The sequence below is a fragment of the Oncorhynchus mykiss genome, chromosome 2, assembly GCF_013265735.2.
Source record: "Oncorhynchus mykiss isolate Arlee chromosome 2, USDA_OmykA_1.1, whole genome shotgun sequence".
Classification (NCBI taxonomy): domain Eukaryota; kingdom Metazoa; phylum Chordata; class Actinopteri; order Salmoniformes; family Salmonidae; genus Oncorhynchus; species Oncorhynchus mykiss.
Genome location: NC_048566.1, coordinates 102,182,834 through 102,205,611, shown reverse-complemented (window position 1 = coordinate 102,205,611; position 22,778 = coordinate 102,182,834). Strand labels below are relative to the sequence as shown.

Sequence of the window (22,778 nt, the reverse complement as noted above, 5' to 3'; positions counted from 1 at the left end):
ACTGCACCATCACCTACTAGTCCAGACACACTGTACCATCACCTACTAGTCCAGACACTACACCATTGTCTACTAGTCCAGACACACTGCACCATCACATACTAGTCCAGACACACTGCACCATCACCTACTAGTCCAGAAACCCTACCATCACCTACTAATCCAGACACTACACCATCACCTACTAGTCCAGACACCACACCATCACCTACTAGTCCAGACACACTGCAACATCAAACACTAGTCCAGACACACTGCACCATAACCTACTAGTTCAGACACAATGCACCATCACCTACTAGTCCAGACACACTGAACCATCACCTACTAGTCCAGACACACTGCACCATCACCTACTAGTCCAGACACACTGCACCATCACCTACTAGTCCAGACACACTGCACCATCACCTACTAGTCCAGGCACCCTGCACCATCACCTACTAGTCCAGACACACTGCACCATCACCTACTAGTCCAGACACACTGCACCATCACCTACTAGTCCAGACACACTGTAACATCACCTACTAGTCCAGACACACTGTACCATCACCTACTAGTCCAGACACACTGTACCATCACCTACTAGTCCAGACACACTGTACCATCACCTACTAGTCCAGACACACTGTACCATCACCTACTAGTCCAGACACACTGTACCATTACCTACTAGTCCAGACACACTGTACCATCACCTACTAGTCCAGACACACTGTACCATCACCTACTAGTCCAGAAACTACACCATCACCTACTAGTCCAGAAAAACTGTACCATTACCTACTAGTCCAGACACACTGTACCATCACCCTCTAGTCCAGACACACTGTACCATCACCTACTAGTCCAGACACACTGTACCATTACCTACTAGTCCAGACACACTGTACCATCACCTACTAGTCCAGACACACTGTACCATCACCTACTAGTCCAGACACACTGTACCATCACCTACTAGTCCAGACACACTGCACCATCACCTACTAGTCCAGACACACTGCACAATCACCTACTAGTCCAGACACACTGTACCATTACCTACTATTCCAGACACACTGTACCATCACCTACTAGTCCAGACACACTGTACCATCACCTACTAGTCCAGACACACTGCACCATCACCTACTAGTCCAGGCACCCTGCACCATCACCTACTAGTCCAGACACACTGCACCATCACCTACTAGTCCAGACACACTGCACCATCACCTACTAGTCCAGACACACTGCACCATCACCTACTAGTCCAGACACACTGTACCATCACCTACTAGTCCAGACACACTGTACCATCACCTACTAGTCCAGACACACTGTACCATCACCTACTAGTCCAGACACACTGCACCATCACCTACTAGTCCAGACACACTGCACCATCACCTACTAGTCCAGACACACTGCACCATCACCTACTAGTCCAGACACACTGTACCATCACCTACTAGTCCAGACACACTGCACCATCACCTAATAGTCCAGAAACACTGCACCATCACCTACTAGTCCAGATACTACACCATCACCTACTAGTCCAGACACACTGTACCATCACCTACTAGTCCAGAAACCCTACCATCACCTACTAATCCAGACACTACACCATCACCTACTAGTCCAGACACTACACCATCACCTACTAGTCCAGAAAAACTGTACCAGTACCTACTAGTCCAGACACACTGTACCATCACCTACTAGTCCAGAAACACTGTACCATTACCTACTAGTCCAGACACACTGTACCATCACCTACTAGTCCAGACACACTGCACCCTCACCTACTAGTCCAGACACAATGTACCATCACCTACTAGTCCAAACACACTGCACCATCACCTAATAGTCCAGACACTACACCATCACCTACTAGTCCAGACGCACTGTACCATCACCTACTAGTCCAGACACACTGTACCATCACCTACTAGTCCAGACACACTGTACCATCACCTACTAGTCCAGACACACTGCACCATCACCTACTTGTCCAGACACACTGCACCATCACCTACTAGTCAAGACACACTGCACCATCACCTACTAGTCCAGACACTACACCATCGTCTACTAGTCCAGACACACTGCACCATCACATACTAGTCCAGACACACTGCACCATCACCTACGAGTCCAGACACACTGTACCATCACCTACTAGTCCAGACACACTGCACCATCACCTAATAGTCCAGAAACACTGCACCATCACCTACTAGTCCAGATACTACACCATCACCTACTAGTCCAGACACACTGTACCATCACCTACTAGTCCAGAAACCCTACCATCACCTACTAATCCAGACACTACACCATCACCTACTAGTCCAGACACTACACCATCACCTACTAGTCCAGACACACTGTACCATTACCTACTAGTCCAGACACACTGTACCATCACCTACTAGTCCAGACACACTGTACCATCACCTACTAGTCCAGACACACTGTACCATAACCTACTAGTCCAGACACTACACCATCACCTACTAGTCCAGACACACTGTAACATAACCTACTAGTCCAGACACACTGCACCCTCACCTACTAGTCCAGACACACTGTACCATCACCTACTAGTCTAAACACACTGCAACATCACCTAATAGTCCAGACACTACACCATCACCTACTAGTCCAGACACTACACCATCACCTAGTAGTCCAGAAACCACACCATCACCTACTAATCCAAACACTACACCATCACCTACTAGTCCAGACACACTGCACCATCACCTACTAGTTCAGACACACTGTACCATCACCTACTAGTCCAGACACACTGTACCATCACCTACTAGTCCAGACACACTGTACCATCACCTACTAGTCCAGACACACTGCACCATCACCTACTAGTCCAGACACACTGCACCATCACCTACTAGTCCAGACACACTGCACCATCACCTACTAGTCCAGACACACTGCACCATCACCTACTAGTCCAGGCACACTGTACCATCACCTACTAGTCCAGACACACTGCACCATCACCTACTAGTCCAGACACACTGCACCATCACCTACTAGTCCAGACACACTGCACCATCACCTACTAGTCCAGACACACTGTACCATCACCTACTAGTCCAGACACTACACCATCACCTACTAGTCCAGAAACCACACCATCACCTACTAATCCAAACACTACACCATCACCTACTAGTACAGACACTACACCATCACCTACTAGTCCAGACACACTGTACCATCACCTACTAGTCCAGACACACTACACCATCACCTACCTGTCCAGACACACTGCACCATCACCTACTAGTCCAGACACTACACCATCACCTACTAGTCCAGACACTACACCATCACCTACTAGTCCAGACACACTGTACCATCACCTACTAGTCCAGACACACTGCACCATCACCTACTAGTCCAGACACACTGTACCATCACCTACTAGTCCAGACACACTGTACCATCACCTACTAGTCCAGACACACTGTACCATCACCTACTAGTCCAGACACACTGCACCATCACCTACTAGTCCAGACACACTGCACCATCACCTACTAGTCCAGACACACTGTACCATCACCTACTAGTCCAGACACACTGCACCATCACCTACTAGTCCAGACACACTGTACCATCACCTACTAGTCCAGACACACTGCACCATCACCTACTAGTCCAGACACACTGCACCATCACCTACAAGTCCAGACACCCTGTACCATCACCTACTAGTCCAGACACACTGTACCATCACCTACTAGTCCAGACACACTGCACCATCACCTACTAGTCCAGACACACTGTACCATCACCTACTAGTCCAGACACACTGTACCATCACCTACTAGTCCAGACACACTGTACCATCACCTACTAGTCCAGACACACTGTACCATCACCTACTAGTACAGACACACTGTACCATCACCTACTAGTCCAAACACACTGCACCATCACCTACTAGTCCAGACACTACACCATCACCTACTAGTCCAGACACACTGTACCATCACCTACTAGTCCAGACACTACACCATCACCTACTAGTCCAGAAACCACACCATCACCTACTAATCCAAACACTACACCATCACCTACTAGTCCAGACACTACACCATCACCTACTAGTCCAGACACACTGTACCATCACCTACTAGTCCAGACACACTACACCATCACCTACCTGTCCAGACACACTGCACCATCACCTACTAGTCCAGACACACTGCACCATCACCTACTAGTCCAGACACACTGCACCATCACCTACCAGTCCAAACACACTGTACCATCACCTACTAGTCCAGACACTACACCATCATCTACTAGTCCAGACACACTGCACCATCACCTACTAGTCCAGACACACTGTACCATCACCTACTAGTCCAAACACACTGCACCATCACCTACTAGTCCAGACACTACACCATCACCTACTAGTCCAGACACTACACCATCACCTACTAGTCCAGACACACTGTACCATCACCTACTAGTCCAGACACTACACCATCACCTACTAGTCCAGATACTACACCATCACCTACTAGTCCAGAAACCACACCATCACCTACTAATCCAAACACTACACCATCACCTACTAGTCCAGACACTACACCATCACCTACTAGTCCAGACACACTGCACCCTCACCTACTAGTCCAGACACACACCTCCCTACCCCTTCAACCCATTCCTCCCTCCCTGTTCCGTCAATTCTGCCACCCTCCCTTCTTCAAATCAAATCAAATTGTATTTGTCACATACACATGGTTAGCAGATGTTAATGCGAGTGTAGCGAAATGCTTCTTCAACCCATTCCACCCTCTCTTCTCCTTCAGCGCTTTCACCCTCCCTACCCCTTAAACCCATTCCACCCTCTCTTCTCATTCAACCCTGCCACTCCTTACCCCTTCAAACCTGCCACCCTCTCTTCTCCTTCAATCCTGCCATCCTCCCTCTCTGCCAGCCTTAATGGCAGCCTCCCAGCACCCTGAATAACACAGTCAGTCTCTCAGCTTCTGAAGACAGAGAAATTTAAAATCTGACCCAGTTCATAGTCTGACCCTGTTTATAGTCTAATCCAGTTAATAGGCTGAACCTGTTAATAGGCTGAACCTGTTCACCCTTTCCTTTTCTCTCTGTCACATGGTGCCAGCTCTGCCAACACGGCTCTACCAGGCCAACACAGTTCTGCCAGACCAACACGGCTATGCCAGGCCAACACAGCTCTGCCAGGCCAACACAGCTCTGTCAGGCCAACACAGCTCTGCCAGGCCAACACAGCTCTGCCAGGCCAACACAGCTCTGCCAGGCCAACACAGCTCTGCCAGGCTAACACAGTTCTGCCAGACCAACACAGCTCTACCAGGCCAACACAGTACTGCCAGACCAAACACAGCTCTACCAGGCTAACACGGCTCTGCCAGGCCAATACAGCTCTACCAGGCTAACACAGTTCTGCCAGACCAACACAGCTCTACCAGCCCAACACAGCTCTACCAACACGGCTCTACCAACACGGCTCTACCAACACGGCTCTACCAGACCAACACGGCTCTACCAGACCAACACAGCTCTACCAGACCAACACAGCTCTACCAGACCAACACAGCTCTGCCAGCCCCAAAAAGCTCTGCCAGCCCCAAAAAGCTCTGCCAGGCCAACATAGATGAACTGTACTGTAGATGAACTGTACTGTAGATATCCTGTACTGTACTGTAGATGTACTGTAGATTAACTGTACTGTAGATGTACTGTAGATGAACTGTAGATGTACTGTACTGTAGATGTACTGTAGATTAACTGTACTGTAGATGTACTGTAGATGAACTGTAGATGTACTGTACTGTAGATGAACTGTAGATGAACTGTAGATGAACTGTAGATATGTACTGTACTGTAGATGTACTGTAGATGTACTGTACTGTAGATGAACTGTAGATGTACTGTACTGTAGATGAACTGTAGATGAACTGTACTGTAGATATGTACTGTACTGTAGATGTACGGCAGATGTACTGTATATGTACTGTAGATGAACTGTACTGTAGATGAACTGTACTGTAGATTTACTGTACTGTAGATTTACTGTAGATGAACTGTACTGTAGATGTACTGTAGATGTACTGTATTGTAGATGTACTGTAGATGAACTGTAATGTATATGTACTGTAGATGAACTGTACTGTAGATGTACTGTAGGTGAACTGTACTGTAGATGTCCTGTACTGTAGATGTCCTGTACTGTAGATGTACTGTACTGTAGACTGTCTATGTACGGTACTGTAGATGAACGGTAATGTAGATGAACTGTATTGTAGATAAACTGTACTGTACTGTGGATGAACTGTACTGTAGATGTACTGTATATGAACTGTACTGTAGATGTCCTGTACTGTAGATGTCCTGTACTGTAGATGTCCTGTACTGTAGATGTACTGTACTGTAGACTGTCTATGTACGGTACTGTAGATGAACGGTAATGTAGATGAACTGTATTGTAGATAAACTGTACTGTACTGTGGATGAACTGTACTGTAGATGTACTGTATATGAACTGTACTGTAGATGTACTGTACTGTAGATGAACTGTACTGTAGATGAACTGTACTGTACTGTATATGAACTGTACTGTAGATGAACTGTACTGTAGATGAACTGTACTGTTGATATCCTGTACTGTACTGTAGATGTACTGTAGATGAACTGTACTGTAGATGTACTGTAGATGTACTGTACTGTAGATGAACTGTAGATGTACTGTACTGTAGATGAACTGTACTGTAGATGTACTGTAGATGTACTGTACTGTAGATGTACTGTAGATGTACTGTACTGTAGATGAACTGTAGATGTACTGTACTGTAGATGTACTGTAGATGTACTGTACTGTAGATTAACTGTAGATGTACTGTACTGTAGATGAACTGTACTGTAGATGTACTGTAGATGTACTGTACTGTAGATGTACTGTAGATGTACTGTACTGTAGATGAACTGTACTGTAGATGAACTGTACTGTAGATGAACTGTAGATGAACTGTACTGTAGATGAACTGTACTGTAGATGAACTGTAGATGAACTGTACTGTAGATGTACTGTAGATGAACTGTACTGTAGATGTACTGTAGATTAACTGTACTGTAGATTAACTGTACTGTAGATGTACTGTACTGTACTATTGATGCACTGTACTGTAGATGCACTGTACTGTAGATGCACTGTACTGTAGATGAACTGTAGATGTACTGCAGATGTACTGCATATGTACTGTACTGTAGATTAACTGTACTGTAGATGAACTGTACTGTAGATGAACTGTACTGTAGATGTACTGTACTGTAGATGTACTGTAGATGTACTGTACTGTAGATGTACTGTAGATGTACTGTACTGTAGATGTACTGTAGATGAACTGTAATGTAGATGTACTGTATATGTACTGTAGATGAACTGTACTGTATATGTACTGTAGATGAACTGTACTGTAGATGTACTGTAGATGAACTGTACTGTAGATGTACTGTAGATGTACTGTACTGTAGATGTACTGTAGATGAACTGTACTGTAGATGTACTGTAGATGAACTGTACTGTAGATGTACTGTAGATGTACTGTACTGTAGATGTACTGTAGATGTACTGTACTGTAGATGTACTGTAGATGAACTGTAATGTAGATGTACTGTACTGTATATGTACTGTAGATGTCCTGTACTGTAGATGTCCTGTACTGTAGATGTCCTGTACTGTAGATGTCCTGTACTGTAGATGTCCTGTACTGTATATGTCCTGTACTGTAGATGAACTGTACTGTAGATGTACTGTACTGTAGATGAACTGTATTGTAGATGTACTGTACTGTAGATGAACTGTATTGTAGATGAACTCTACTGTACTGTGGATGTACTGTACTGTAGATGTACTGTACTGTACTGTAGATGTGCTGTACTGTAGATGAACTGTACTGTACTGTATATGAACTGTACTGTAGATGAACTGTACTGTTGATGTACTGTAGATAAACTGTACTATAGATGAACTGTACTGTAGTGTATATGAACTGTACTGTAGATGTACTGTAGATGTACTGTACTGTAGATTAACTGTACAGTAGATGAACTGTACCGTACTGTAGATGTACTGTACTGTAGATGAACTATACTGCAGATGAACTGTACTGCAGATGAACTGTACCGTACTGTAGATGAACTGTACTGCAGATTAACTGTACTGTAGATGTACTGTACTGTACTATTGATGTACTGTAGATGCACTGTACTGTAGATGCACTGTACTGTAGATGAACTGTACTGTAGATGAACTGTACTGTAGATGAACTGTACTATACTGTAGATGTACTGTACTGTAGATGAACTGTACTGTAGATGAACTGTACTGTATATGAACTGTACTGTATATGAACTGTAGATGTACTGTACTGTAGATGAACTGTACTGTAGATTTACTGTACCGTAGATTTACTGTACCGTAGATGTACTGTACCATCCATTAACTGTACTGTAGATTTAAAACACATTTTTCATCTTTATTTAACTAGGCAAGTCAGTTAAGAACAAATTCATATTTTCAATGATCCTCTACGACTGGAAAACCGACATAATCTGCCCGAGGATTCCAACAGGCCCCTCAGGTGCGACGTCCGCTGAAGACCCATTCTGCAAACCTTCCTGGCCTGCTAGCTACCTAGAGCTAATTGGAACCCTACTAATTCCACGACTGGTCTATCGACGTCACCGCACAGAGAGGCAAAGACAGACTCACCCCCATCGTGACGTCCCCCAAAGACTAACTTGCTAGCCCCGGTCTGTTAACTGCTAGCCCCTGCTAACTGCTTGCTTGCAAACCGTGTCTGGTAACTGCTGGCTTGCCAGCCCCAGTCTGCTAACTACTAACTGTTAGTATCGGCCTGCTAACTGTCTGAATCGCCGTGTCCCCAGTCAGCCCAACCACTCACTGGACCCATATGTTCACTTGGCTACACATGCCTCTCTCTAATATCAATATGCCTCATCCATTACTGTCCTGGTTAGTGATTACTGTCTTATTTCACTGTAGAGCCTCTAGCCCTGCTCAATATGCCTTAACCAACCATGTTGTCCCACCTCCTACGTATGCGATGACATCACCTGGTTTAAACGTCTCTACAGTCTATATCGCTCTCACCATTACTCAATGCCTAGGTTTACCTCCAATGTACTCACATCCTACCTTACCTTTGTCTGTAAAATATGCCTTGAATCTATGCTATCATGCCCAGAAACCTGCTCCTTTTACTCTCTGTTCCGAACGTGCTCGACGGCCAGTTCTTATACCATTACACCATCCGGCTACCCGGATAAAGCACTAAATAAACTTCAGTTAGTGCTAAATACAGCTGCTAAAATCCTGACTAGAACAAAAAAAAAATATCATATTACTCCAGTGCTAGCCTCCCTACACTGGCTTCCTGTCAAGGCAAGGGCTGATTTCAAGGTTTTACTGCTAACCTACAAAGCATTACATGGGCTTGCTCCTACCTATCTCTCTGATTTGGTCCTGTCATACATACCTACACGTACGCTTCGGTCACAAGACACAGGCCTCCTAATTGTCCCTAGGATTTCTAAGCAAACAGCTGGAGGCAGGGCTTTCTCCTATAGAGCTCCATTTTATGGAATGGTCTGCCTACCCATGTGAGAGACGCAAACTCGGTCTCAACTAAGTCTTTACTGAAGACTCATCTCTTCATTGGGTCATATGATTGAGTGTAGTCTGGCCCAGGAGTGTGAAGGTGAACGGAAAGGCTCTGGAGCAACGAACCGCCCTTGCTGTCTCTGCCTGGCTGGTTCCCCTCTTTCCACTGGGTTTCTCTGCCTCTAACCCTATTACAGGGGCTGAGTCACTGGCTTACTAGGGCTCTTTCATACCGTCCCTAGGAGGGGTGCGTCACATGAGTGGGTTGAGTCACTGATTAAGTATGCTCTCTCTAATTATCTCTTTCTCGCTTTCTTTCTCTCTCTCGGAGGACCTGAGCCCTTGGAACATGCCTCAGGACTACATGGCATGATGACTCCTTGCTGTCCCCAGTCCACCTGGCCGTGCTGCTGCTCCAGTTTCAACTGTTCTGCCTGTGATTATTATTATTTGACCATGCTGGTCATTTATGAACATTTGAACATCTTGGCCATGTTCTGTTATAATCTCCACCCGGCACAGCCAGAAGAGGACTGGCCACCCCACATAGCCTGGTTCCTCTCTAGGTTTCTTCCTAGGTAGTTTTTCCTAGCCACCGTGCTTCTACACCTGCATTGCTTGCTGTTTGGGGTTTTAGGCTGTACAGCACTTTGAGATATCAGCTGATGTACGAAGGGCTTTATAAATACATTTTATTTGATTTTGATTACCGACCATTTCGTATTCCACCGTACCTTCTCCGTACTAACCTCCAGACGAGCTTCAATGCCATACAACTCTCCTTCCATGGCGTCCAACTGCTCTTAAACGGAAGTAAAACTAAACGCATGCTATTCAAACGATCACTGCCCACACCTGCTCGCCCATCCAGCATCACTACTCTGGACGGCTCTGACTTAGATTACGTGGACAACTACAAATACCTGGTTAGACTGTAAACTCTCCTTCCAGACTCACATTAAGCATCTCCAATCCAAAATTAAATCTATAGTTGGCTTCCTGTATCGCATCAAAGCATCCTTCACTCATGCTGCCAAACATACCCTCGTAAAACTGACCATCCTACAGATCCTTGACTTCGGTGATCTATATATAATCTATAAAATTGTCTCCAACACTCTACTCAACAAACTGGATGCAGTCTATCACAGTGCCATCCGTTTTGTCACCAAAGCCCCATACACTATCCACCATTGCGACCTGTATGCTCTCGTTGGTTGGCCCTCGTTTCATACTCGTCGCCAAACCCACTGGGTACAGGTTATCTACAAATCTCTGCTAGGTGGTCACCATAGCAGCTCCCACTCGTAACACGTGCTCCAGCAGGTATATCTCACTGGTCACCCCCAAAGCCAACTCCTCCTTTGGTCGTCTTCCCTTCCAATTCTCTGCTGCCAATGACTGGAACGAACTGTAAAAATCACTGAAGCTGGAGACTCATATCTCCCTCACTAGCTTTAAGCACCAGCTGTCAGAGCAGCTTACAGATCACTGCTCCTGTACATAGCCCATCTGTAAACAGCCCATCTATCTACCTACCTCATCCCCATACTGTATTTATTTATCTTGCTCCTGTGCACCCCAGTATCTCTACTTGCACATTCATCTTATGCACATCTACCATTCCAGTGTTTAATTGCTATATTGTAATTACTTCGCCACGATGGCCTATTTATTGCCTTAACGACCTTATCTTACCTGATTTGCACTCACTGTATATAGACTTTTTGTTTTCTTTTGTTCTACTGTATTATTGACTATGTTTTGTTTATTCCATGTGTAACTCTGTGTTGTTGTATGTGTCAAACTGCTTTGCTTTATCTTGGCCAGGTCGCATTTGCAAATGAGAACTTGTTCTCAACTAGCCTACCTGGTTAAATAAAGGCAAAATAAAAAAAAATGAAAAAAATGAAACAATGTCTGGAGAGATTAAATGGGAACATGACAGAAAAAGAGGAAGGGACGAGGACAGAGAGATGGGAAGGGACGAGGACAGAGAGTTGGGAAGGGACGAGGACAGAGAGATGGGAAGGGACGAGGACAGAGAGATGGGAAGGGACGAGGACAGAGAGATGGGAAGGGACGAGGACAGAGAGATGGGAAGGGACGAGGACATAGAGATGGGAAGGGAAGAGGACAGAGAGATGGGAAGGGAAGAGGACAGAGAGATGGGAAGGGAAGAGGACAGAGAGATGGGAAGGGAAGAGGACAGAGAGATGGGAAGGGAAGAGGACAAAGAGATGGGAAGGGAAGAGGACAGAGAGATGGGAAGGGAAGAGGACAGAGAGATGGGAAGGGAACAGGTCTACCACAGAGACGGGAAGGGAACAGGTCTACCACAGAGACACACACATATCATAACCCCCAAGACATTCTAACCTCTCACCATTACAATAACAAGTGGGTTAGCATTGTTTGGGGGTATGATATTTGTGAATCTGTAACTTTCTCACTCATCATTATCCAGGATTCATTCAGGATTATCCGTAATCATGGTAACATCACAATGAATGTAGAGGTGTTAAGAAACATATTATATTCTTATTGACAATAACAGCGACTCCAAGACAACACAATACTTTATCTACCATTCATTTCTATTGGGCACAAAATAATCGGAAACACAACCAAAACATACAGCGAATGCATCCAACAAGTTTTTGGAGTCACAAGCTTGAAGTAGATGTTGTGTACTAAGAATAACCAAATATTACACTTCTTACTACTTTAATACACATTTAAGTGAATTTGTCCCAATACTTTTGGTGTCCTAAAATGAATGGACTATGTACAAAAAGTGCTGTAATTTCCAAATGGGTATGGATGAAAACAATATATAATTTAAACATTACAGTCTGCACTTTAACCTCATAGTTAAGTTATCATTTCAATTCCAAAGTGTTGGAATAGAGAACCAGAACAACAACACGTGTCACTGTCCCAATAATATTGGAGCTCACTGTATTTCATGGACATCAGAACTGACTGCTGAAATGCCAAGGTAACAGTTAAGAACTGCAGCTAAGAGAAGCTTCCAGAGAAGTAACCAGAGACGGTCTTGGTTAGTGTAACCTAAGGTATCTGACATTAGGATTAGGGTTAATGTTGAGGTATGTATGAGGTATCTTCTGAGAAGGGTAAGGTTTCCAGCCATGCTGCTATCAGAATCCTCTGGCATCCATTATTAAACAGGCCAGAATCACCAGGTAAACCTGTGCAGAATAAGACTGCTTAGGGTTAATGGACAACACAGGCACCCCAGCAAACCAAAATTGGTTTTGTGAAAGTTCCCAGAACATTTGTTAAGTTGCGGCAAATGTTCTCATAAAACGAATACTGTCCAGTTGTGCTGAATATTATTCAATGTTTGTATACAACATTCGCATTTTGTCCGTTCTTTACCTGGAAACCTAATGAGAATGTTTTGGGAATGTCTGTGCTCAGCCCATTCCTGTAGTCCCTGTTCACCCATGACTGAGGGCCACACACACACACACGTCTCCAACCACGCATGTCTCCGACCAATAGAATTTGATTTGATTTTTAAGTTGTTACAGATGTTGTGCCATTTTTTTGGTGGAAATTAGGAGAACATTCCAAGGATGATTAATTTAAGATATTTTAAAAAACAAAAAACATTTGTTATCAGAAACATTTTTGGAATGTTTTGGGGTAAAACCATAACTAATGTTTTGGGGATGTTATCAACCTGACGTTAGATAAAACCATAACTAATGTTTTGGGGATGTTATCATCCTGATGTTAGATAATACATACAGGCTACATACATGATATAGGCTATTAACAGTATAATATAGGCTACATACAGTATGATATAGGCTACATACATGATATAGGCTACATAGAGTATGATATAGGCTACATACAGTATGATATAGGCTACTTACATGATATAGGTTACACAAAGTATGATATGGGCTACATACAGTATGATATAGTGTACATACAGTATGATACAGGCAATATACATGCTTTCGGCTACATACAGTATGATATAGGCTACATACAATATGATATAGGCTACATAGAGTATGATATAGGCTACATAGGGTATAAAATATAGGATACATACAGGATGATATAGGCTACATACAGTATGATATAGGCTACTTACATGATATAGGTTACATGAAGTATGATATAGACTACATACAGTATGATATAGGGTACATACAGTATGATACAGGCTATATACATGCTTCGGCTACATACAGTTTGATGAAGGCTACATACAGTATGATACAGGCTACATACATGATATAGGCTGCATCCTATATCATACTGTATGTTGCCTATAGCGTGTTGTATGTAGCCTATAGCATGTATGTAGCCTATATCATACTCTATGTAGCCTATATCATCATCAGCCTACATACAGTATGATATAGGCTACATAGAGTATAATATAGGCTACATACAGTATGATGAAGGCTACATACAGTATGATGTAGGCTATATACAGTATGATATAGGCTACATACAGCATAATATAGGCTACATACAGCATGATATAGGCTACATACAGCATGATATAAATAGAGAATGATACAGGCCACATACATGCTATAGGCTACATACAGTATGATTTAGGCTACATACAGTATGATAGAGGCTACATACAGTATGATATAGGCTACATATAGTATGATATAGGCTAAATAGAGAATGATACAGGCTACATACATGCTATAGGATACATACAGTATGATATAGGGTACATATAGTATGATATAGGCTACATACAGTATGATATAGGCTACATACTGAATGATATAGGCTACATAATGTATGATATAGGCTAAATAGAGAATGATACAGGCTACATACATGCTATAGGCTACATACAGTATGCTAGAGGCTACATACAGTATGATAGAGGCTACATACAGTATGATATAGGCTACATATAGTATGATATAGGCGAAATAGAGAATGATACAGCCTACATACATGCTATAGGATACATACAGTATGATATAGGGTACATATAGTATGATATAGGCTACATAGAGTATGATATAGGCTACATACTGTATGATATAGGCTAAATAGAGAATGATACAGGCTACATACAGTATAATATAGGCTACATACAGCATGATATAGGCTACATACAGCATGATATAGGCTACATACAGCATGATATAAATAGAGAATGATACAGGCCACATACATGCTATAGGCTACATACAGTATGATATAGGTTACATACAGTATGATAGAGGCTACATACAGTATGATATAGGCTACATATAGTATGATATAGGCTAAATAGAGAATGATACAGGCTACATACATGCTATAGGATACATACAGTATGATATAGGGTACATATAGTATGATATAGGCTACATACAGTATGATATAGGCTACATACTGAATGATATAGGCTACATAATGTATGATATAGGCTAAATAGAGAATGATACAGGCTACATACATGCTATAGGCTACATACAGTATGCTAGAGGCTACATACAGTATGATAGAGGCTACATACAGTATGATATAGGCTACATATAGTATGATATAGGCTAAATAGAGAACAATACAGGCTACATACATGCTATAGGCTACATATAGTATGATATAGGCTACATATAGTATGATATAGGCTAAATAGAGAATGATACAGGCTACATACATGCTATAGGATACATACAGTATGATATAGGGTACATATAGTATGATATAGGCTACATAGAGTATAATATAGGCTACATACTGTATGATATAGGCTAAATAGAGAATGATACAGGCTACATACATGCTATAGGCTACATACAGTATGATATAGGCTACATACGGTATGATATAGGCTACATACAGTATGATAGAGGCTACATACAGTATGATACAGGCTAAATAGCGTGTATGTAGCCTGTATCATTCTCTATTTAGCCTGTATCATACTGTATGTAGCCTATAGCGTGTATGTAGCCTGTATCATTCTCTATAGGCTACATACAGTATGATAGAGGCTACATTCAGTATGATATAGGGTACATACGGTATGATATAGGCTAAAAAAAAATTATGTTACCTTTATTTAACTAGGCAAGTCAGTTAAGAACAAATTCTTATTTTCAATGACGGTCTAAGAACATTGGGTTAACTGCCTTGTTCAGGTGCAGAACAACAGATTTGTACCTTGTCAGCTCGGGGATTCGATCTTGGAACCTTTCGGTTACTAGTCCAACTCTCTACGCTGCCGCCCTACATACAGTATGATATAGTCTACATACAGTATGATACAGGCTACATACAGTATGATACAGGCTACATACGGTATGATACAGGCTACATACGGTATGATACAGGCTACGTACAGTATGATATAGCCAACATGACACAGCCACCACCAATCTTGAAATTATGAGGAGGGGCACTCAGTGATGTGTTGTATTGTGTTGGATTTGCCACTAACATAACACTTTGTATTCAGGGCGTGAAGTTATTTTCTTTCCCATATTTTTAGCAGGTTTACTTTAGTGCTTTATATATTATTGCAAACAGGATGCATGTTTTGGAATATTTGTGATCTGTACAGGCTTCCTTCTTTTCACTCTGTCCTTTAGGTTAGTATTGTTGAGTCTCTACAATGTTGTCGATCATCCTCAGTTGTCTCCTATCACAGCCATTAAACTATAACTGTTTTAAAGTCACCATTGGCCTCATGGTGAAATCCCTGAGCGATTTCCTTCCTCTCCGGAAACAGAGTTAGGAAGGGCGCATGTATCCTTTTAGTGACTGGGTGTATTGATAACCATCCAAAGTGTAATTTAATATCTTCAACATGCTCAAAGGGATATTTAATGTCTTCTTTTTTTCCACATCTACCAATAGCTGCCCTTCTTTGCGAACCATTGGAAAAACTCACTGGTCTTTGGGGATGAAGAAAAAATGTGCCACCCCTACAGAAGACTTTATCATTAAGCTGTTACAGGACTAGTAAAGGTCCAGAACACTACTTTATCATTAAGCTGTTACAGGACTAGTAAAGGCCCAGAACACTACTTTATCATTAAGCTGATACAGGACTAGTAAAGGCCCAGAACACTACTATATCATTAAGCTGGTACAGGACTAGTAAAGGCCCAGAACACTACTATATCATTAAGCTGATACAGGACTAGTAAAGGCCCAGAACACTAATATATCATTAAGCTGGTACAGGACTAGTAAAGGTCCAGAACACTACTTTATCATTAAGCTGATACAGGACTAGTAAAGGCCCAGAACACTACTATATCATTAAGCTGGTACAGGACTAGTAAAGGCCCAGAACACTACTTTATCATTAAGCTGATACAGGACTAGTAAAGGCCCAGAACACTACTATATCATTAAGCTGGTACAGGACTAGTAAAGGCCCAGAACACTACTTTATCATTAAGCTGGTACAGGACTAGTAAGGGCCCAGAACACTACTTTATCATTAAGCTGGTACAGGACTAGTAAGGGCCCAGAACACTACTTTATCATTAAGCTGATACAGGACTAGTAAAGGCCCAGAACACTACTATATCATTAAGCTGGTACAGGACTAGTAAAGGCCCAGAACACTACTTTATCATTAAGCTGATACAGGACTAGTAAAGGCCCAGAACACTACTTTATCATTAAGCTGATACAGGACTAGTAAAGGCCCAGAACACTACTATATCATTAAGCTGATACAGGACTAGTAAAGGCCCAGAACACTACTTTATCATTAAGCTGATACAGGACTAGTAAAGGCCCAGAACACTACTATATCATTAAGCTGGTACAGGACTAGTAAAGGCCCACAACACTACTTTATCATTAAGCTGGTACAGGACTAGTAAGGGCCCAGAACACTGCTATATCATTAAGCTGGTACAGGACTAGTAAAGGCCCAGAGCACTACTTTATCATTAAGCTGGTACAGGACTAGTAAAGGCCCAGAACACTACTATATCATTAAGCTGGTACAGGACTAGTAAAGGCCCAGAGCACTACTTTATCATTAAGCTGGTACAGGACTAGTAAAGGCCCAGAGCACTACCATATCATTAAGCTGTTACAGGACTAGTAAAGGCCCAGAACACTACTTTATCATTAAGCTGGTACAGGACTAGTAAAGGCCCAGAACACTACTATATCATTAAGCTGGTACAGGACTAGTAAAGGCCCAGAACACTACTTTATCATTAAGCTGGTACAGGACTAGTAAAGGCCCAGAACACTACTTACCATAAGCTGATACAGGACTAGTAAAGGCCCAGAACACTACTTACCATTAAGCTGATACAGGACTAGTAAAGGCTCAGAGCACTACTATATCATTAAGCTGGTACAGGACTAGTAAAGGCACAGAGCACTACTTTATCATTAAGCTGTTACAGGACTAGTAAAGGTACAGAACACTACTATATCATTAAGCTGTTACAGGACTAGTAAAGGCCCAGAACACTACTTTATCATTAAGCTGTTACAGGACTAGTAAAGGCCCAGAACACTACTATATCATTAAGCTGTTACAGGACTAGTAAAGGCCCAGAACACGAATTTATCATTAAGCTGTTACAGGACTAGTAAAGGCCCAGAACGCTACTTACCATTAAGCTGTTACAGGACTAGTAAAGGTCCAGAACACTACTTTATCATTAAGCTGGTACAGGACTAGTAAAGGCCCAGAACACTACTTTATCATTAAGCTGGTACAGGACTAGTAAAGGCCCAGAACACTACTTTATCATTAAGCTGTTACATGACTAGTAAAGTCCCAGAACACTACTTTATCATTAAGCTGTTACAGGACTAGTAAAGGCCCAGAACACTACTTTATCATTAAGCTGTTACAGGACTAGTAAAGGCCCAGAACACTACTTACCATTAAGCTGGTACAGGACTAGTAAAGGCTCAGAGCACTACTATATCATTAAGCTGGTACAGGACTAGTAAAGGCCCAGAACACTACTATATCATTAAGCTGATACAGGACTAGTAAAGGCCCAGAACACTACTTTATCATTAAGCTGTTACAGGACTAGTAAAGGCCCAGAACACTACTATATCATTAAGCTGATACAGGACTAGTAAAGGCCCAGAACACTACTTTATCATTAAGCTGGTACAGGACTAGTAAAGGCCCAGAGCACTACTTTATCATTAAGCTGGTACAGGACTAGTAAAGGCCCAGAGCACTACTATATCATTAAGCTGTTACAGGACTAGTAAAGGCCCAGAACACTACTTTATCATTAAGCTGGTACAGGACTAGTAAAGGCCCAGAACACTACTTTATCATTAAGCTGGTACAGGACTAGTAAAGGCCCAGAACACTACTTTATCATTAAGCTGTTACAGGACTAGTAAAGTCCCAGAACACTACTTTATCATTAAGCTGTTACAGGACTAGTAAAGGCCCAGAACACTACTTTATCATTAAGCTGTTACAGGACTAGTAAAGGCCCAGAACACTACTTTATCATTAAGCTGTTACAGGACTAGTAAAGGCCCAGAACACTACTTTATCATTAAGCTGTTACATGACTAGTAAAGTCCCAGAACACGACTTTATCATTAAGCTGTTAGAGGACTAGTAAAGGCCCAGAACACTACTATATCGGTCCGCTGGTACAGGACTAGCAAAGGCCCAGTGCACTACTATATCGGTCCGCTGGTACAGGACTAGTAAAGGCCCAGAACACTACTTTATCATTAAGCTGTTACAGGACTAGTAAAGGCCCAGAACACTACTATATCATTAAGCTGATACAGGACTAGTAAAGGCCCAAAGCACTACTTTATCATTAAGCTGTTACAGGACTAGTAAAGGCCCAGTAAACGACTTTATCATTAAGCTGATACAGGACTAGTAAAGGACCAGAGCACTACTTTATCATTAAGCTGATACAGGACTAGTAAAGGCCCAGAGCACTATTTTATCATTAAGCTGATACAGGACTAGTAAAGGCCCAGAACACTACTATATCGGTCCGCTGGTACAGGACTAGTAAAGGCCCAGAACACTACTATATCGGTCCGCTGGTACAGGACTAGCAAAGGCCCAGTGCACTACTATATCGGTCCGCTGGTACAGGACTAGCAAAGGCCCAGAGCACTACTATATCGGTCCGCTGGTACAGGACTAGTAAAGGCCCAGAACACTACTTACCATTAAGCTGATACAGGACTAGTAAAGGCCCAGAACACTACTTTATCATTAAGCTGATACAGGACTAGTAAAGGCCCAGAGCACTACTATATCGGTCCGCTGGTACAGGACTAGTAAAGGCCCAGAACACTACTTTATCATTAAGCTGATACATGACTAGTAAAGGCCCAGAACACTACTTTATCATTAAGCTGTTACAGGACTAGTAAAGGCCCAGTGCACTACTTTATTGGTCCACTGTTACAGGACTAGTAAAGGCTTCTACCTTTGTGAGAATTTCTTTGGGGTATATACACATCCACCCCCCCCCCCCCCCCATGTTTCAGGGGGTTCTGCAGCACCATAAGCACCACTACTTCCCGCAGCTATTCTTCTAGCAGACAGTTATCGTAGTAAAGTGTTGTGTGTTCTTTATTAAAGAGATGGACAGAGTAAAACAGCCATTTACCTGACATGCATTTGGTAAATGTAACCACTCTACCATTATAAGATAGACTTTGCTTTTTAGCGTGGTGGACAGAGAGAGACAGTTATCTAGGCTTGCAGGAGACCGACAGATCTAAAACATACCCTGGGTTGGAAAAACTGGTAGGTAGCTTTTCCCTATGCATTAGAAATGAGCTAACTGGTATAATATATTTTAATATGAAGCAAAATGTCAACCTGAGCAGTGTCAACACAATATGTATTTGAAGCTGACCTACGTGTCTATATTTTTTCAAAATATTTTTGTCCACAATCGAAAATAGGACTTTATTTTATTTTGTGTAAAATAAGCAGTAAGCAAGTCAATGCATTTTTGTGTTACGAGGCATTTTCATAAATTGTTCTTTTTTTTATTACATCATTCATTGATCGACAATTATTATTCTGGAGCGACAACAACAGGTTGCTAATGTCACTATTGATCACAGCAGAGTTTCTGAACATAAAGATGCATTGCAATGATCAAACTACAATAAATGTTCGCACGGGCTCTTACCTGGTAAGCATCTAGCTGTTCATCAGTAAATATCGTTTGCTTATTACCCATCTTAGCCTAGTAATTTTCCTCTTGTACAGATTCATCACATTGGAACTTCTATGCGTTTTCTCAAGTCTAGTCATTTAGGGCATTTACACGACGTGGTCAAACAAAAATGATGACTCCGCATAGATGTTCAGTGTCCAGAGAATGGCAAGCTCGGAAACAGTTGGAGGTGTATTCCAATGAGATGTTGTAAACGTATTGAAACGCAGAGGAAGAAGAAAAATTAGCACAATTCTCAGTGCAGCCAGTTGTTGAAGCAGCAGAAGTAGCCTACAGACAGACAAAAGTCCGAAAAGGTCTGAAGAGCAGAATCTGCTGACGCCTTGGGCAGTTTCAGTTTCAGCACAGGCGGCTGTCCACAACTGACGAGAGAATCGTACCGATAATGAACTGTAGTTACCACCAGGGGGCGTCTGCATCACACCCACGCAAGCATTGGAATTCAGAAAACCTTTCTTTCTCAGACGTAAATATGGCTCCTGTTTCATCGGCAGAAAAGCTCAATCATATTTTCCTCATGTATTAGTAGAATTCTAATTCGTAGCCTCCGTTTTCTAGTTCCAGAATGCAAGTTTAAAAAACATTTACGATTTGCGTGAAATATCTGTGTAAACTCTTTGGAATTGTAATCTGTGGGTGTCACTGAAAAGGCTGATACCCAGTTTCAATATAAAAGTCCATTACACACAATAGACTGACTGACGAGGTGATTTGCCACAGTCGAAATCCTGCAATTAGAGATATGACGCTATTTGTGTAAACGTTTTGACATTTCTAATCTGTGGGTGTCACTGACTAGGCTGATACCCCATTTCATGGGTGCACACTCCATAAGTAAGACTCTACAGTGCCGTTATGCATTCCCCAGATGCTATTATGCAGTCTAATACATCCACAGAGGGATTTGACTATTTTTTGTGATGTTTATTGTCACATGTATTTATTTTGTAAGTTATGCAACAACATTCTGACCTTGTTTAACATTTTCTAATCCAAATATGGCATTATTCCACTATGGATCCGTCGTTTGGAACTGGCTTAATCCAAGATGGCGTAGCAGTCAGACGTATTTGTCCTTCGTCTTGTCGTGTCCCATGTATATATAGTTTTATATATTTTTCTAAGCATATCTTTTTATATTTTTCTAAACCCTTACTTCAAAATACTCTCCTGCAATCCGCCTTACCCAATGTGGTGTGGACCTGCTTTTTCTCTAACGTATTTTTCTTTGCCTCTTACTGGAATCTCTCCAACATAAACTAGCCAGCTAACTAGCCAGCTAACGGTCATCAGCTAACCTTAGCTCGGAAAGCTCTCGCCAGTTTGTACAATGCGATTCAACCAGAGCATACCGGACCTATTTTTTTCTCTCCATATCCCCGGATTCCTATCGCAAGCTCTGAACCTTCTCACCTTCCGAAATTCGCAGCAAACAACCCCTGAATGCTAGCTGTCTAGAGCACAATGGACTGTTGGCTTACGAGGCCCATCGAATACATTCATAAGCCACTAACTAGCAGTCAGCTATCATTTTCTAGCGGTCATCAGCTACCTTTATCCCGGACAACTCTCGCCAGTCTGTACAGCGTGACTCAAACCAGAGCTAGTCGGACTTATTCTTCTCGATATTTTCGGACTCCTACCGCAAGTTCTGAACCTATTTTTATTACATTTAAAAAAAAAATTTTGTTATGATATCTTTTCTTTATTTTTTTAAATGTTTCAATCCACCTGGAATTATAGCAGCTAACGACCCTTGAACGCACAGTCGCTAATCTGTGGCCTACTAGCTATCTTAAGCACATTGGACTGCTGACTTAAGAGGCCCTTCGGACATATTTCTTCGGCCACTAGACATATTTTGCCAATTGGCC

At 42.4% G+C, this 22,778-nt stretch overlaps 1 protein-coding gene across 1 annotated transcript in view; it reads right to left on the bottom strand.

Moving 5' to 3' along the window:
* Positions 1 to 21,253, bottom strand: part of LOC110501421 (calcium and integrin-binding family member 2) — a 53,902-nt gene extending 32,649 nt beyond the window's left edge. The window contains exon 1 of the mRNA XM_036961240.1: positions 20,857 to 21,253. Within this exon, the coding sequence (XP_036817135.1) occupies positions 20,857 to 20,907 (51 nt within the window). The 5' untranslated portion in view covers positions 20,908 to 21,253. The remainder of the gene's footprint in view (positions 1 to 20,856) is intronic.
* Between the last annotated feature and the right edge of the window lie 1,525 nt (positions 21,254 to 22,778).